Genomic DNA, 18222 nt, shown 5'->3' with positions numbered 1-18222 from the left:
ACAAATGAGCAAAGAGGAAAAAGGGAGAGAGAGAGAGAGACAAACCAAGAAACAGACTCTTAACTGTAGAGAATAAACTGATGGTTACCAGAGAGGTGGGCGGGGGGGGGGGGGGGGATGGAGGTGATGGAGGTGATGGAGAATTAAGGAGCACACTTGTGATGAGCACCGGGTGATGTGTGGAAGTGGAGTCCCTATATTGTACACTTGAAGCTAATATTACACTGTATCCTAACTAACTGGAATTTAAGTAAAACTTTTTTTAAAAAACTTAAAAAATAAAGATAAAAAGAACCCCTTGGATGTATAGTTTGTTTGATGTATTTTACTTTTCGTGCTAAATGTGCGTGCTCACAATGTTCCAAACACTCAGGACTGTGAACTTGGTGGGTGGCTGCTGTGTTTCCAAAGCATACCTTTAGGTCCTCTCATTCCATCAATTCCTGAAAGTCCAGGGGACCCTGGAAAACCTGGCTCACCCTGACAGTTTAACAAAACAGAAGACTTTAGTTTGGTTTCAAATACAAATGACATATGCATAACATGACCCAGTTATAACTTTCCATAACCAATTTCCATACATTTGCAGTGGTAAAGAAAATTAGAAGTGCATTGCAGACATACTACTCCATGTGTCTAGCTTTTAAAAGCTGCTACAACTCCAGTATTAGAGGTGCCAACAGGTTCCATCCAATTCTCTATTCTTGATTACAAAACAGTAACTGTATCCCGTAATTTGAGTTTTAAGTTTCAGATGAGCAAATTAATACCAAGTAAAATATTGTTAGAAGACTTTTTTTTACCAAAAATTTGAAAAATCTACTTGGTTCCAAAAGATGGGTAGCAAATTATATACATCTTTTAGAAGTTGTGATGTAGGCTTAAGACACATATTGTACCTCTTGGCTTCTCAGGGAGGTATTTTACTCATAGTGATGAAAAACCAAAGGTATTTACGGCAAAATCTGTGATATCTGCAATCAGACAGGAAGGCTTAGAAACCAGAATTTGGGGACCCCGTGGTGGCTCAGTGGTTGAGCATCTGCCTTTGGCTCAGAGTGTGATCCCCGGGGTCCTGGATCGAATCCCACATTGGGCTCCCTGCGAGGAGCCTGCCTATGTCTCTGTCTCTCTGTGTGTGTCTTTCATGAATAAATAAATAAAATCTTTAAAAACAAGAAACCATAATTTGGGTTATTTTTCAGATAACTCTTCACTCTGATAAACGAGCAGTCATGAGGGAAGTTTCTGTGGAGCTGTCTAAACTAGGCTGGGAGGGGCGGTTGGTACGTGAAGTGAGTGACTCTCTCAACCACCAGCAGAAACAGGCATGACCACTTGCCAGAAATTATAGTTACATCATGGCTTTCCAGAAGGCTCCATTCTTCCCTTCCCTTCTAAAACCCAGTAAAAGGGCAATGATGTTTATAGACAGATTATAACTACTTATGGGCATTCGAAAGCAAAAGGGTTTTATCATTTTTTCCCTCCCCAGCTGACTGTCACTTACCTGGTCACCTGGAAATCCCGGAAAACCAATAATCCCTCTCAGCCCAGGTGAGCCTGGGGGGCCTGGGGGGCCAGGAAGCCCTGGCTGCCCGGTTCTCCCAGGCTCCCCTCTGTGAAATCCAGGTGCTCCGAATCTTCCAGGCTCTCCTCTCCTCCCCGGCATCCCTGGATTGCCTTTATCACCTAATGGGGTTGGAAGTGTTACAAACCTCTCCAAGGAAATCCTGGGCTGGGCAGTAGTGAGGCTGAGGGTTTGGGTCCTATATTTAGGAGATGAAGCCAAAGGTTTGGGGAATCTTAGTTCCTGCCCTAAGCCATATTGTGATGGTTTGGGTCCTCAGTGGGAAAGAAGCTTCCAGGAAGAGACTCAGGAAGGCATGAAGAGACTCTATGGTAGATGAGCATGTGGGGTTGTTTGCTTTGTACACACTCATTTTACAAATGAAGGACTTACCCAGGGCAGTTAAAAAACATTCACTCCCCTAAACACTAGTGAAAGAGAGAGCCAAGATAAGAGCCCTGGCCTCACACACACTAAAACTGAACTTGGGGGGATAGAGAATACATATGTGGTGATCAAAATCCTTGCCACACACCATTTCTGGGGAGCAGGAGCCCAGGCATCGGGATGCTTGTTACAAAGGCAGAGTTGGGCCTACACCAGACCAGCCGATCCAGAATCTGCATTTTTACAAGAGCCCTAGGGATTCATGTGCACATCAAAGATTGAGAAGCACTGCTCAAAATGACCTGGACAATCGTCACTGTGTTACTCGTTTTAAAACCAGTCACCACAAATGGGGGTACTTTAAAGCTGGAACTGGTATTAGATGTCTAATCTTAGGATTGATCCGTGTTTGGAAGATCCAAATCTATACATGCGTATGAACTTTAAATTCTGACATGGAAAAGCAAAAGAAAAATGCAGCATGAGGTTAATCTGTGTATATTTGTATCTAAAAAAAAAAAAAAGTGACCTTCCCTAATCTTAGCATTATTAGGAAAGCTGCTTCATGGATGCTTGTTTGAATCATCTATAAAGGTCAACTCATTTGATACGGTTAAAAAAAAATGAGCATTTACCTTCTTCTCCTGGGAATCCATCATCTCCTGGAGCTCCGGGTTCCCCGGTTTTCCCCTTTTGGGAAAAGACAGCCATCTCTCCTTCATCTCCTGGGGGTCCTCTCGCTCCTTCAGATATGAATTATGCAAGAGAAGGACAAACAGAAGCACCACAGACGTGATTCTTCTGTGACCACACTTCACGTCCAGTTTCCAAATCCTCATTTTGTTCACTAAGCCTTATTTATGTTTACAGCTTGCACAGTATCAGCACAGTATCAATGGATTTCCTAAAGGAAGGGCTGAGCCTTTTTTACGTTCCCTTCCCAACATGTCCAGCAAAAGGGTCTGGGGTACAGGGAGTGACTGGTGAATGCTTGCTAAATTCAGCCAAGTGGGTCTCAGGGTCTTGGGTGAAAAAAGATAGGCTTGAAAAGTTCCAGGTCTAAAATCATGGCTCTTCATCCAGTAAGATGTGAACTGCCCGTCTCACATGTCCCAGTTCCCTGTCTTTCCCTTCCTAGCTACCCTCTATTATTTTCCTTCTGTTCCAAGAACACTTATTTCAACTTGCTTCTCCACATCGAGAATTCTGGAAGGTAGGAAGAATAGACGATATTTCCATCTGATCTTCATAAACTGTCCCGACGTAGAAGTGTACTCCAGTGGGCTCAAACCAGTGTGGTGAGAGCCAATTATTAACAACCCAAGAATTTCGTAAGCCAGTTGTTAAAGGGCTGGCAGCTTTAAATCAGCCATGGTGGGAGTATTTACACCAGCGGAGCAAACACCAATCAGGGCATTTTTATTTATTTATTTATTTATTTATTTATTTGGCATATTTTTAAAAAAGAAGTTTTTTTTTAAATAGTTTATTTATTTATTCATGAGAGACACACACACACACACACACAGAGAGAGAGAGAGAGAGAGAGGCAGAGACACAGGCAGAGGGAGAAGCAGGCTCCAGGCAGGGAGCCCGATGTGGGACTCTATCCCGGGTCTCCAGGATCAGGTCCTGAGCCAAAGGTAGGCGCTAAACCGCCGCGCCACCCAGGGATCCCCCAAAAAGAAATTTTTATATAAATTCCAGTTAGTAAACAATACAGCATGGTATCAGTTTCTTAAATCTGTTTTATTTTTGGAAATCATAATAGCATAGCATACGTCGCTTAATCTAAGCTAGCTAAGAGTTTAGACACTGATTCCTTGATTATACATAAAAATATTGATAGGCTAGTAAAAAAAAAATCACAGTAGAATCAATCAAGAAGTAAAAGTAACTTAAATTATATTGCAGGCTATTTACACAAAGGGCTTTAAGGACAAAAACACTTGTTTCTCAAACTGTCAAGCGTTCATTCCCCACACTGGAAATGAGATCTTACCTTCATTCTCTCAAGCCTCCTGGCCAAGGGGTAAAAGTAAATACGTAACAGGGATGAGCATAGAACATTTAAACCAGTGGTCCTGAAATTTTGATTTTTTACTAGTAATGAAAACTCTTTCTTTAAAAGCTTTATTATTTACTTTAGACAGGAGAGAGCAGGAGAGGGTAGAGAGAACCTCAGGCAGACCCTCTCCATCCCACCACCAGCTGCACATAGAGCCGAACGTGAGGCTCGATGTCACGACACTGAAATCATGACCTGAGCCCAAATCACGCTTAACCGACTGAGCCACCCAGGTGCCCTGAAAACTCCTTCCTTACATGACGCTTAGGAGACACATAACTCATGGCTCAGATGATAATGAGCTTATTCTAGTTCAGGTGTTGGCAAATTACAGCCTGAGAGTCAAATCCCACATGTGGCCGATTTATGTATAACCTGTAAGCTACGCTTTTTACACATTTCTGTTGTTAGGGGGAAAGCTCAAAACAAGAAAAATATTTTGTGATGTGTGAAAATTAAATGAAGTTCAAATTTTAGTGTCTGTAAAGAAAATCTGATTGGAATGTAAATTACATTAAGGTGTTTCCATGTTGTCTCTGGCTCCTTCCACACTCCAAATGCTGAGCTAAGTGGCTTCAACAGGGACCACAGGGCTTGCAATATGTACTATCTGGCCCTTTCCAAGAAAAAAAAAAATTTTAAAAAGGAAGGAAAGAAGGGAGAGAGAGGAAGAAAGAAATAAGAAAGAGAAAGAAAAAAGAAAGAAAAGAAAAGAAAAGAAAGAAAAAGAAAGAAGAAAGAAAGAAAGAAAGAAGAAAGAAAGAAAGAAAGAAAGAAAGAAAGAAAGAAAGAAAGAAAGAAAGAAAGAAAAAGAAAGAGAAGGAAAAGAAAAAAGAAGAGATTAGAGAAAAGAAAAGAAATTGAACCAGGGTTTGGGTGCTCAGAGCTCTGCCTTCACCCCCTTCCCAACCAGTGAGAAAGTTCTTTCAAACCCAATAGCTATACATCAAATCACTTGTTATTTTTTCTATTAATAGAGAAATTCATTTATCAGTTATATGCAATCAGATGGAGAGGTAAGGAAAATGAATTTGGTTTAAAATTCTAAAGCAGACACCAGCAATCCAAAAAGAAGAGGAATCCAAACTGCAGGACAGTCCCATTTATTTTTCAAAGACCACGTTTATACGTTCCGATCAAATAGCACAACCACCTATATGGCCTCATTGCACCATCAGCTGCATTTACCTTTGGCACCTTTCACCCCTTGGTCTCCGAAGGAGCCAGGCCGACCATCCTCTCCCGGTTCCCCCTTGCTGCCAGGGCGTCCCTCTGGGCCAGGCTTTCCTCTCTCCCCTGGAAAACCGGGGAAGCCAGGCAGCCCCTGGGGTCCTGATGAAATGAGAACATGAACTTTTAGAAAAACATTTCATTTTATTTTTTGAAGATTTTATTTATTTATTTATGACAGACAGAGAGAGAGAGAGGCGGAGACACAGGCAGAGGGAGAAGAAACAGGCTCCCTGCAGGAAGTCTGATGTGGGACTTGATCCCAGGACCCCAGGATCACACCCTGAGCCAAAGGCAGGTGCTCAACCACTGAGCCACCCCCGAGGTGTCCCTAGAAAGACATTTTAAAAGCCAGCATGCTTCCTAACTCTGGGTTCCTTGTCATCGGCTGGGGCTGCGCCCTCCCATGGACCTCAGCTTCTGCACTGAAGGTGGGCAACCGCTGTCAGCCCCGCTGCATGCAATGGCTGTACTTGCCTACTCAGGTTTCCACCCCCTAGGGCTGACGTGGAAGCCTTTATGTTTCTGAGTCCTGATCTCCTAATGCTTCAAGAGTTCAGAAGCCAGGGACGTGGGGCTCATCCAAAGTGGAAGTACACTAGCCCTGACCCAACACTTTACCGGCTCTACCCAGTGTGTTGAGCAGAAGTGTTCATGGGTTCTGTGGACTCAACACCCCACCCACCTTTTCCTGTTTACCTACACCAAAAACATTCTGCCCTGGAAACGACAATATAGAGGGTAAGAAGAAAGGAGATGTCACTAAGGGATGGACAGTATCAGGCTGATATAACGGTAAATTCAATAGTAGGATCATATGCAATAGCTTCACTTGGCAGTGGATTTCAAGCTTTCCAAATAGGGGTGAAATAATAGAAAAGCACTACCCACCCTTCGGGCCTGGAAGACCAGGCAGTCCATCATCCCCTAAGGGGCCTGGGACTCCTGGGAATCCTAGGGGTCCCTCTGCCCCTGGCCGTCCAGGGACTCCAGGGAGGCCTTTCATTCCAGCTGGACCCGGAGGCCCCACATCCCCTCTCTGTCCTTTCCAACCTGGGGCACCTGCGACAAACCACAGTGACAACATACGATAAATGGCCTCACACACGCAGACAGGTAGAAAAAGTTCACGATTGCTTAAATTGTGTATCTGTGCCCACGAAGCAACATCCATCAGCTAAAACCATAGTGGCAACTCTCCCTCAGGCTCAGAACCTATTTTTCTGGCTGCTATAAATGGAAAGGGAGATTACTTGAGTGAATATTTCCCGATGGAGAGATACACGAGTGCTATAAAGAGCATTTAAAAAATGGAAAATGGAGAAAGGTGAGGGGCAAAAACATTATTTTGTATTTACTCTTGAAACTGGTAGAAGAAAGCTTTCCAGGTGTTTCCTGAAGCTCTGGCCAAGCGAACTTGGTCAGGTTGTTCACCGGAGAGAACTGCAGAAATCACAGCCACATCATCTAGTTTTTATTGGTGCTAGAAATAAAGCTGTAGTGGCAGGGCACTTTATGATTCAGAGGGCACTTTCCTGCCATTTGGATATGTGCAATAGGATTTAAATAACAGGTGACAAACCAAATGGTGACATGGAGATCCTACGGCAATAGCCCTCTGGCACCCTGTGTGATGTACCTCTTCCTGGGTCTCTCGAGCCCCTACGTGTCTCGTGTCTTGCTGCGTGTGCCAAAAATACAAGTGTCCTGGCCACTCTGTACCTGGGCTACTTCTCAAGGTCACAACCTTGGCAGCTGATACAGCGCCTCCCCCAGCATAAAGCATAAAGAGCGGGCTGTCCTGCAGGTGGCTCTAAAGCAGCAGTTCCCCAGGCTGGGTGCCCCTCTCAGATACTGCTCCCCACTGCGTGGAATGCAACATCCATCGAGCCCATGTCTGTGCCCCATGAGATGAGGGGGACAAGGGGAAATGACACAAAGCACCAGGAAGCTCATGCTACTTGTCGTTCTGTGGAGTAAAGTCCTGTGTCTCTGCCCCAGGAGTCTCAGTCCTGCTGGTGGGTAAGAGAGCGGCAGGCGAGCTGCTCCTTCCTAAGTGGGGTCAGGTCCCAGACTCTTCCCAGGGCTTGATGCGTGCTGGCACTTACCTGGACTGCCTGGGGCCCCAGGGAGTCCCGGTTGCCCTGGTATCCCTGGGGCGCCTCTTTTGCAGGAATGGCCAGGTGGACCTGGGATACCTTGAAACCCAGCGCTTCCCTCTCTGCCTCTGGGACCTTTGAGACCTGGGGATCCGGGCTTGCCGGCTGGCCCTGAAATGACACAATGCACCCGTGACTCCCAGGGCCTGAAACACGAGTCAGCCTGCCACAAAGAGTGTATGCATTATCAGTACCAGCAACCGACGTTTGATCCTGGCTCAGGGCTCAAATGAGTAAAGTCTTCCTTTTTTCTTTAAAGATTTTTATTTATTTATTTAAGAGAGAGAGAGAGAGAGAGAGAGATTGAGCATATGCAGGGGAAGGGGCAGAGGAAGAGGGAGAAGCAGGATCCCAGCTGAGCAGGGAGCCCAATGCGGGGGCTCGATCCCAGGACCCTGGGTTCGTGACCTGATCCAAAGGCAGCCACTTAACTGACTGAGCCATCCAAGAGCCCCTCTCAAAGGATTTTTTTAATCCAGATGGCAGTAAGCTCCAAATGAATGAGAAAACCATGCCTTAGTAATAGAGTTATTTGATAAAGTTACACAGACAATAAAGAAGTTGCTTAGGCAAATGTAAAAACCAGGCAGTTCTTCTTGATTTTAATTAACCTCTGACATCGAGGTAGATGGGCTTTACACCAAATCTCCACAATGCTTACACATCCAGTTTGCACTGAATGGATGTGCTTTTTGTAAGCTGCTTCATCACTTGAACTCTTAAATTTCTATTTATTGGAAAAGCAGTGTCATAATTTTCAGGAGAAGAAAAAAATCAATCCCCCACCTCTCCATGCCCTAAACTAAAAATCTATTTTACTGTTCCACGTTTTCATTGTACTTCTGCTCGTACGTTTACATTTTTAAAGTAGTAACCACAGCACACCATGGTTGGATTACTTCACATTGCACGTTAATCTGCAAAGGTTTTCAATTTTGTTGTAATCTTTATAAAGGTGATTTTAGTTGCTAATCGCTGAATGGCACCCCTTGGAGTGTGTGTGTGTGTGTGTGTGTGTGTGTGTGTGACTTTATTGTTCCCATTTGTTCCTCTCTTATGGATGATACAAGAGTATTTCATATTAATCCTCCTGTTCACTGAACACTTCCTTTAGATACATTGTCACAAGGAGACAGTAGGATTCCTAAATCAAAATTATTTTCATTGACTCACATAATGTATTATCTCGCTTCTTTCCAACCAGTTGGGATTTTGTACAGAATAAGCTCACTCCCTGTGACACAGAACAGTGGCTTAGCCCCCCTGCCCTCCGTTTGCCCTGTAGTATGATACTATTGTGGCTACCTAATACTGGCTCATCCACTGTTAGAAAAGAACCAGAACAGTGTTTGTAAAAGTCTGGTCTGGGATCCACTCTTGGTCACCATCACCCGAGGGGCTGACATTAAGACTGGACTGCTAGGAGCCACCCAGTTCTGATGTAATGAATCAAAATTCCTGAGACCAAGGCCCAGAGGATGATGATGATTTTTTTTTTAGAGATTTTATTTATTTATTCATAAGAGACACACACAGAGAGAGAGAGAGGCAGAGACATAGGCAGAGAGAGAAGCAGGCTCCTCCCAGGGAGCCCAATGCAGAACCCGATCCCAGGACCCCGGGATCATGACCTGAGCTGAAGGCAGGTGCTTAACCACCGAGCCACCCAGGTGCACCGAGGATGATGATTTTAAGGACCCTGACCCAAGATTATTTTTAAGTACATGAAAGACTTCTGCTGCAGATCCTGAAGAGTCCTAGTGATTCTGGAAACAAATGGAAGCCGGGCCAGATCATCTCCCCATCTTCCTCGCCCGCTACCCCTGCTGGAATGAAAATCCCTCCATCCTATCACCTGTCCAAGTAACACAGCTTGTGTGCTAGGGCCCAGCCCTGATGATGTTCACATCATCGCATACTGCTCTACGCCCCCCACCCCGTCCCAGAACTGCCCTGCTCTTACAGACTGTCCTCCCTCACTGTGGCATTGCCAGTGGGCAGGTGACCCCGGTCCCGGGTCCTGGGGCATTTAGAGCACAAACATGCCATCCTGAGTCCAAAGCAGGCAGATACCCAGTGGCTGCTGAACCAAACTGAATTGACTGAGCCATGGATTTGAAAGCAATCGGTAAAATGCAAAGGCAACGCTGAGGATGCAGGTTACTTGAAACGTGACCAGTGCTCACTTATGAGGGAAGAAGATATTTAGAGGGAAAATTCTGCATTCTACATTTCTAAGGCTAGATAGTCTAAATACTCTTCAATATTTAGCTGTGTTCCAGAGCTGAGCCAGCTTTGGGGACCACAGGGACAGCACAGCCCCTCATACCTGCAAACCCTGGACGTCCTGAATCACCTCTGTGTCCTTTGGACCCTGGCACTCCGGAAGGACCTCTCTTTCCTGGGGGGCCTGGGGGGCCATAGGCAATGTCTCCCATCATTCCTTTCTGACCATTTGCTCCTCGAGAACCAGGAAAGCCTGGCGGCCCAAGAAGGGAGGACCCCTTTTCACCTTCAAAACCCGGATCTCCCATGTCACCACGAAAACCTGTTGAAACAAATTGATTAAACTGTTAAATGTACACACAGAGAACCAATACAAATGTAAGACTACTACTTTGATAAAAGCACTTTTTTTTAACTAAAAGGTATTAGTTAAAATTAATTAAAATTAATTAGGTATTAACGAAAATTAAGAATAACCTAATAGGCAACGTTGCTTTGCCACCTTGTGTAGGAAAATACATTGTGATTTTGTATTTCCTAGAAGCCAATGATGTTTCCCTAATTGCTTTCATTCACTGCCAGTCTGTCTGGACTGAACAGTTTCTACCAAACAATAGGCCAATAAGCCAATAATAGCCTGTAACTCGCGCTTCAGGTGGAAGGAGCCCCGAGAACTTACAAAATTATCAGAACCTACAAGTTATCAAAACATAGGTAAGAGCTTAATGTTTCAAGAAAAGACACCTCACCCCATTACATAGGGATCCCTGGGCCACCTGCTTACTAAGGTCATCGAGTTTTGGAGTTATATACACATTCTCAAATGAAAAACACTGATTTACCGGGTGGACCGGGTATCTCTGACATTCCTGGTTTGCCACGCTGACCTTTTGGCCCATCCAAGCACCTCAACCCTGGAGCGCCTCGAGGACCTGGAAATCCCTTTGGTCCTAAACGATGACAACAAAACACAGATTCCATAAAACACAAACCAAATGCAAACAAAATAAGGTGGATTAAAAAGAATCTGTGCTGTCTTTTTCAGAGTATTTCTACTTTACGTAACTGTTGCCTCGCCTGGTTTACGTAATCAATCTGTGAATCATGTGCTCCAAACAAGTGTTTCAAAGACAGCGATTGTGTTAATGTGCTTTCTCAGAAGCCATTCTGTAAAGGATTCTCCCTAAAAGCCTTTGAGACGTGTACCGCCACTCGGACGAATCTTTTGGTGCCTTCCTATGCTCTGTCCCAACACAAATATTTGAGCACAGCCCCTCCTTGTAGAAGGAGGGGGAAGGCATGCAGCTTGTGGCCTGCTGAGAAAGCCCTGGGGTAAAGACCAAAATCTATTTCCCTACACCTTACTGTATTTGCCCTCAAATGAAGTATAGGCAAGAAGCACCTGCAAAAGGAATCAAGATTTCTTTCTTTCTTTTTTTTTTTTTTTTTTAACTTTCTGCGATTTTCTACTGGAAGTTCTCTGAGTTAAAATAGCTTTAAAGGAGGTACAACTGCCAACGTAAAGTCTGAGTGTTCATGTCCCTTGAGGCTCGGAAAGTAGAATAGAGTAAAACTTACAATCGGTAAAGCAAATTATCATTTTTCACTCTTGGGACATGGGAAAAGAAAGAAGGTACAGTTTTAAAATTCTCAAAAGGTAGATATTTTTACTGATGTGTAATCAAATCAAGGCAAATTTTGTTGCACACAGATATATAGAAACAAAAACCCAAAAAACTTCTCCACCTAGGGTATGCCCAAACCAGTAAACTTGAGCCCCAATGTGACTTACCACAAATGTTGTTTTCCCACAGTCCCTCAAAACCTGATGATAATTTTAGAAGTATCCTCACTAGCTGCCAGATTAACTATTGGTTCATCATCTTACCAGTTTTATTTACTCTGGGGAATATGTAAAACAGCAATTTCCCATTGATCCTACCTGGAGGTCCATCAAAACCTGGGGGCCCCGGCCTCCCAGGGTAGGTGACGTTACAAGAAATTGTATCACCTGGAATGAAAAAACAACAAAACTGGCATTCATTCAACCAATAGCCTCACATAATATGAATTTCAATGATAACTCAATAAAGATGTTTTCCTCATAGAGTTTATGTGGAATTTTAGGGGAAAAGAAGAATCCCAAGTACTGTGAGACCCTTTGAACTGCCTTTACTATGATTTTCTAAAAAAAATATGTCCTGAAAGCTGAGCTTCAACTGTCAGACTGCTATAGACACAAGGGGAATAAGAAGAATTCCAAGAAGTACTAGTTTTAATAGCCTAAAAAAATAATGTATTGACAGGCCCAATGATATCCAATACAATGGAGTCAGAAGACCTGGTTAAGTCATGAAGGAGGAGCGATATTGAACAGTGAGCTCAGAGTACTGGACACCTGGTTTGGGTGTGGGAGGCTGCAGGGATGAGGACACTCGATGATCTGTTAATGCCACTTCCTGAGGGCCTGCCATGGGTCTGGGGCTTCACGTGTATTGTCGCTTGGTTTTTCTAATGACTCTGCAGTGTGGTCAATGTCATCCCCCATTTTCACTGGTGAAGACAGGAAGACTCCAAAAGCTTGTGCCTCTCAGTTCCCTCCTCCCCCTTTAAAAGGGAATGTTTCTCTTTTATAACAGAACTAATGGATTACAATGTCATCAAAAACATATCAACTGAATAAAAAATAATGTTAGATTTTTATGGGTCCAGAACCATAATCTTAAACCTTAGTGCGGACCAGATTATTGATTATTGCTATGTGGTCAAAGCAGGAACCAAAGATACTATCTCATTTTAACACCTCACAATTCATAATGTAGCCCGAGGCGTAGGCACATATTATAAAAGGAAAAAAAAATCTTGAATAAATCTTTCTCTAGCCCTTTCAAAGTTTTCAGCTCAAACTCAAAGCAAGTCACTTTATTTGTTTAAATTCAGATAACTGTCAAATATATTTGAAATCCCTTCTCTTTTTTTCCTTCTAGAATGCTTACAAATGGATTTTCAAGGACAATGATGTGTTTTTCAAATGAAATACTAGCGTTTTTATTAAGATACACCACACTGTCTCAAAAGACTGTAAACACATGGATATTTTGAATATGTATGTAAATTTAATACTTACTGCAGGAGTTGGTACTGAGAAATGAATGAAAGGCAATTTTGGTATGCCAGACAAATAAACAGCAACAAAGGCATTTTAGTATTTTAAGAATTTGTTTTAAATATTGATTGTGCTGTAATGCTTTTATTTGTTTGACAACATTCAAGGTCTGAAGAGCAGCTAGAAGTAATTTTATTGAACGGTTCTGCTGTAGCTATGATAGCTTTGCCCAGAAGAGAGGATCACTTTAGCTTCCACGCTTTCCCTTGTCATTCTGTAACACAAAACGTTCAAAATTACCTTTTGGGCCCTTCAAGCCCTCGAAGCCCCTCTCGCCAGGGCGGCCTGGAGCTCCTGGTTGTCCTCTCTCTCCTGGTGGACCAGGAAATCCCAGACCTGGTTGTCCCCTGGGTCCTGTTCTGCCCGGGGGCCCCGGTGGTCCAGGAGACCCTTTAGCACCTGGGGCTGCATCCTCATGACCCCCCTGGGAATGTGTGCATCATGAGTCAGTTACAATCATTACAAGTTCATGAGTTCAAAGCAGTCATTGTCATAAGCTATAGAAACACATGGAAAAACCTTATAATTCCAGTAGACAGTTACTCAATAGCAAACCTAATTTTAAATGATTAATTCAGATTCTTGTTCATATTCTAACTAAATATTTACAAACATATATATGCTATGGAGGGGGGGTTAGGCCTCAAATAGAGAAAGCCATGTGTGTGTTATGTGTTAAATACGGAATTAAGAAATCTTACATGAGAACAGCTCTCTAATATCAAAATAATAAAATACAGAAATATGTAAATTGAGAGAGGTAGGAGGCTTACAAATTAAACAAATAGGCTCTGATGTATTTGATATTGTTGCCCTTCTTGTTGTTATTCTTATGAGAAGATACAGGGATAGACTCAATCCCCTCCGCATCTTCTCCTGCTTAAGATTTTGACCTTGGTTAACTGTCTAGTTTGGTTCGTCTGGCAACTTCATACAAACTGGCTGTCGAGTACATCACAAGGCAACATTGTTTATGGTAAAACCAATCCCAGGCTGCAAACCATGCATCTGGTCCGGAAAGCTAGGAAGATCTTTGCGGAGCCCTTGTTGGGGGTCTCTCAAGTGGCGGTCGACCCTCTCTTGCTTGCCACTTCCCCTATGTACCTCTTCACCGGAGGAACAGGCCAACAGTCATTATCAGGACCTGTGTTCTATCCTCCGCCCTACAGAGTTAACTGAACAGGCCTGAGGTCTTTGTGGGGGCTTTGTAGATACGAGGGCCCCAGAAATAGATAAACACCATGAGAATGATACAAAGGCCAAAAACAGGACAGGAAGTCTTGTCATGACTAAACTTCCATCTGCAATTATTCTACACCATTTTTTAAAAGATTTTATTTATTTATTCATGAGAGACAGAGAGAGAGAGAGAGAGAGAGAGAGAGAGAGGCAGAGGAAGAAGCAGACTCCATGCAGGGAGCCCGATGTGGGACTCTATCCCAGGCCTCCAGGATCACGCCCTGGGCTGAAGGCAGGGGCTAAACCACTGAGCCACCCAGGGATCCCCCTACAGCATTTATAATAACCATCTTTTTGTGGCAATCAACCAAAGATGGCTCTGATTACAGCACATTGGCAGTTCACTGCATTGTAGTTTTAAATGAGAAAGGAAAAACAGAGGCTTTATAACCATATAAGAAAATGGAATTCTGTATTCAAAGAAGAATTATACATACCGGGGGGCCTGGATCCCCCTTTTTTCCAGGAAGTCCATCCCGACCATGTTGTCCCTGTTGTCCTGGAATTCCTGGGAGCCCATCAGGACCTCTTTCTCCTTTTTTCCCTGGGAACAAAGTCCAAAAGATATTCCAGCCCTTCTCAGCAGTGGGTGAAGTAGGAGGACACACAGGACAAAGAAAAAAATGATGACCTTGCCTCTGTGTGGCCTGGTAGAGACTCCTCTGAGTGTCTCAGTTGACAAATGTCACACAAAGACAACCATGCAAAAGTCAGAGGGGAGAATGACAATTGCCAAGCCCACTGACTCTCTTATTTTGGAAGCTCTCCTTTCCTCATTCTGACAGGGAGGTTGTGTGTGGAGGTACCGATCACAACAGCATCTGCCCCTGCCTGTGTGGTGCCAAATATGGAACTCCATCCCCTGGCAATGGTGAACAGGGGAGCAGCCCATGGTTGTGCACTTCCCCCAGGCTAGTCCAATTCTTCCTAAAATGTTTTTCAAGCTGGAGCTGAGAAGGTAGAGCTTGCCTCCTTCTTCTTCTTCTTCTTCTTCTTCTTCTTCTTCTTCTTCTTCTTCTTCTTCTTCTTCTTCTTCTTTTTTCCTTCTTTCTGTAAGAACTTGGAGCTTCTGGTAGGAGGGGCAGTATATCCACAGCCCAGGAAAGCTAGTCTTGGGGACAAATGCAGATGGTACCAAGAAAGATACAAGATGCAGAAGGAATCTTCTGGATCCAGCTATCCCAGTGCAAACCCTGCATCTAATACTTCCAATTTTGTTTGGGTGAGTCATTAAATTACATTTTTTTTTCTCTAAAACTACTTCAAGCTGGGTTTCTATCACGACCAAAGTAGTCTTGATTAATACAGGATGCTATAAGGCACTGAAAACAGAGTAGCCAAGTCAAGTCGGTCTTGTGTCAAACCCAAGTTCACAATAATAAGGACCTGAATATGTTTTTTATGTTTTCAAATAAGAGATAGAGGATTTGAGGCCCAACAAGAAATGTGAACAGCAAGGAATATTTTTTAAGCAATTTCAACAATACTGTATCTTGTTATAGAATTGATCTGCAAGGGAAATTAATGCAAGAGGATGGTTCATGTATCATCCATTAAATGGCAGGGAACTACGTAACTGACCAGGCTCACCTTTCACTCTTGATACAACCCTGTCGCCCTTTTCTCCTTTGCTGCCAGGTGGTCCTGAGGCACCATGTTTTCCCTTGGTGAAAAATAAGAGGAACAAATCAGTTTAATTTTGATGGGTCAAAAGTTATTCATGTACATCTAATCTCACAGTTCTTTCCTTCTAAATCACCTGTTCTCGATTCTGGTTTGGTACTCTTAGTATCAATCTCTTCCTTGCCTTCTAAGTGGCTCCTACTTTATAAAACTGAGGCTCTTGACCTGCATTTAAAAGCTTGCGGAATCTGGATAAGGTCTGTATCAAATTCAACAGAAATATCTATCAATATCAATTTCCTGGTTTTGGTAATGTGCTATGGTTATGCATGTTATGATGGGGGAAGCTGGATGAAGGGTCATGATTGTGCAACCTCTTTAAGTCATAAAATAAAACATATCTCAAAATAAAAATTTATAACAACAATTTCTAACCGTCTTGGGCATTTTAATGCAGAATGAAAAGGAAAGAGGAGGTGCCATCAAAGCTGAAGGCAGAGGTTTAGGGACAAGAGTGTGATATGAGGGAAGTTGTGAGCAAGAGGAGGGAAAATAAGAACCTTTCTTATAGCTTATGTATTTCCTCTATATAGAAAGTAAACAGATAATTTTGGCCAATGGACTCATCATCTTTTGACCTCAACATTGCTCTGAGACTCAGTGTTTGGGTCATGGTTTTATAAGCATTATGTATTATTGAATATTAAGCCATGTCAGAAATCTGGAAACCTACCATCGGTATATGAGAGTGGCCAAGCATCATAGTAAATACAGCTACACTATATATAGCTTAAGGTTACTTATTCGGTGATCTTGAAAATCAAGAAACACAGACAAGGATTTTTTTTTAAGATTTTATTTATTTATGAGAGACATAGAGAGAGAGGCAGAGACAGGCAGAGGGAGAAGCAGGCTCCATGCAGGGATCCTGATGTGGGACTCGATCCCGGTTCTCCAGGATCACGCCCTGGGCCGAAGGCAGGCTCTAAACCACTGAGCCACCCAGGGATCCCCCACAGAGAAGAATTTAGTCAGAAGTGAAAATGACTGAGCTAACCATTCTTTTCTCACACACATGTCACTTGGTCTTATTCTCACGCAATCTTGCAACATGCTCATGCAAGCTTAATTACCTTTCTTAGCTGGCACTTTATAGGCAGTTCACTGCTAAGAGAAGAAGGTGCCAGTAGAGATAAGCATAATGGCAGGATTAAGCAATAAGAAAGAAGAAGTCAAAACTGTTCACAAGAGGCTTAAAAACCCAAATGGCAAAAATGCTTGGGAGTCATTTGTTCTAGAGAAAAGACAGTTCCACACACCCACTCAAGACCCCGAGGAGGATCACCGTAGTATAACATTCTGCGTAACGATGTTTATGAGACACCAAAAAGGTGGGTGGAATAAATTTCTGAGTAGAATAAGATTAGACAGAAAAGGAACTTTAAAAATTGTAAAGTACTAATATAGGTTGAATGTTGCTTGCTGTTGAATTTTTCCTGTCCTGACAAAAGGACAGAGCCAAAGTACATGAGACACATTCAGTCCAAGAGGCAGATGATGATAACGTCCTTCTGATGGATAAACTATCAACACATAAAATCATTCACTGAGCATGTGAACTATTTCCTTTCCTGAAAGACAATGTCAGTAGAATGAGGCCAGGGACCAGCTTCTGAGAGAGGAGGTGTCCGGGGAAGTGAGAGCATCTACAATGATCAACTGTGGTTACTCTGTGGTTACTTTCATCCTCTTTTCTTGTATCCATTCTTCTTCCTCACCACTTTCCTTCCAGGGTGCCCCACAGTATGGACCTAATCTCTAACTATGACCACACTGTGATGAATTTAATGTAGAGAAGTCATATGGAGGGAATCACACACAGAAAAATACCATCAGAAATATAATCTGCCCGAAGAGGTAAGCCTTAGAGCAACTGAATTACGTAGAGCTCAGCTAGGGCAACCCTGGACGAACTAGTAATTCACACACAAAGATGTTAGCCCTGAGAAGCAACTCAACAGGAAGCCACAAAAATACTTTAGAATCAGTATAATCTTCATTAAGAAGATTAAGTAGAAACATGAAAAAATGACTATGCTAAAAGGCTGAATTTAAAAAGCAGACCATAAAATGCAAAATACTTAACAGCTGTCGCCATGTTCATTCAACACACACGCATTAAAGAATTAGCTTCTTGCCAGGTAGACTTTGCGAGTGTGCTTTGCACGTGTGTCAAGAGTAGTACATGGACAGCCAGATTGTCACTCTCACTTAAGGCTCTCAGACTCGAGCCTTGTTTTCATGGCATTTCCTGGGGACGATGGAAAGGAGCACATACATAGGGGAAGATGGTTAGGCTCCAGGTCACCCCAGGACTGAGGCTCTTCAATAAAGACGGGACAAGTGGGCTGTGTCTCACCTCCAGAGGAGTGCCCGTAGGACCCTCTGAGCAGCCAAGTAGCTGAAAGGTTGTTCCTCAACTTGAGTCACTTGTAATGGTGAGTGAAGGCAAAACATTTCAAAATAGATCCATCTGCTCTGTGGCATGAGATAT

General features: G+C 43.2%; 1 protein-coding gene across 9 annotated transcripts in view; it reads right to left on the bottom strand.

The window, feature by feature from the left end:
* COL4A4 (collagen type IV alpha 4 chain) overlaps positions 1-18222 on the bottom strand; it is a 189358-nt gene that overhangs the window by 38545 nt on the left and 132591 nt on the right. For all 9 annotated transcript variants that reach the window (XM_041766907.1, XM_041766911.1, XM_041766905.1 and 6 more), the window contains 12 exons: positions 15636-15708; positions 14483-14589; positions 13047-13230; positions 11583-11651; positions 10483-10590; positions 9744-9962; positions 7364-7525; positions 6147-6317; positions 5214-5357; positions 2593-2700; positions 1511-1692; positions 417-480 (listed from right to left, as the gene is read on the bottom strand). In XM_041766907.1, the coding sequence (XP_041622841.1) occupies positions 417-480; positions 1511-1692; positions 2593-2700; positions 5214-5357; positions 6147-6317; positions 7364-7525; positions 9744-9962; positions 10483-10590; positions 11583-11651; positions 13047-13230; positions 14483-14589; positions 15636-15708 (1591 nt within the window). The remainder of the gene's footprint in view (positions 1-416; positions 481-1510; positions 1693-2592; positions 2701-5213; positions 5358-6146; positions 6318-7363; positions 7526-9743; positions 9963-10482; positions 10591-11582; positions 11652-13046; positions 13231-14482; positions 14590-15635; positions 15709-18222) is intronic.

Source organism: Vulpes lagopus, chromosome 8 (assembly GCF_018345385.1).
Source record: "Vulpes lagopus strain Blue_001 chromosome 8, ASM1834538v1, whole genome shotgun sequence".
Lineage (NCBI taxonomy): Eukaryota > Metazoa > Chordata > Mammalia > Carnivora > Canidae > Vulpes > Vulpes lagopus.
The sequence above is the reverse complement of the archived record's forward strand: the minus strand, read 5'-3'. Positions and strand labels throughout refer to the sequence as shown.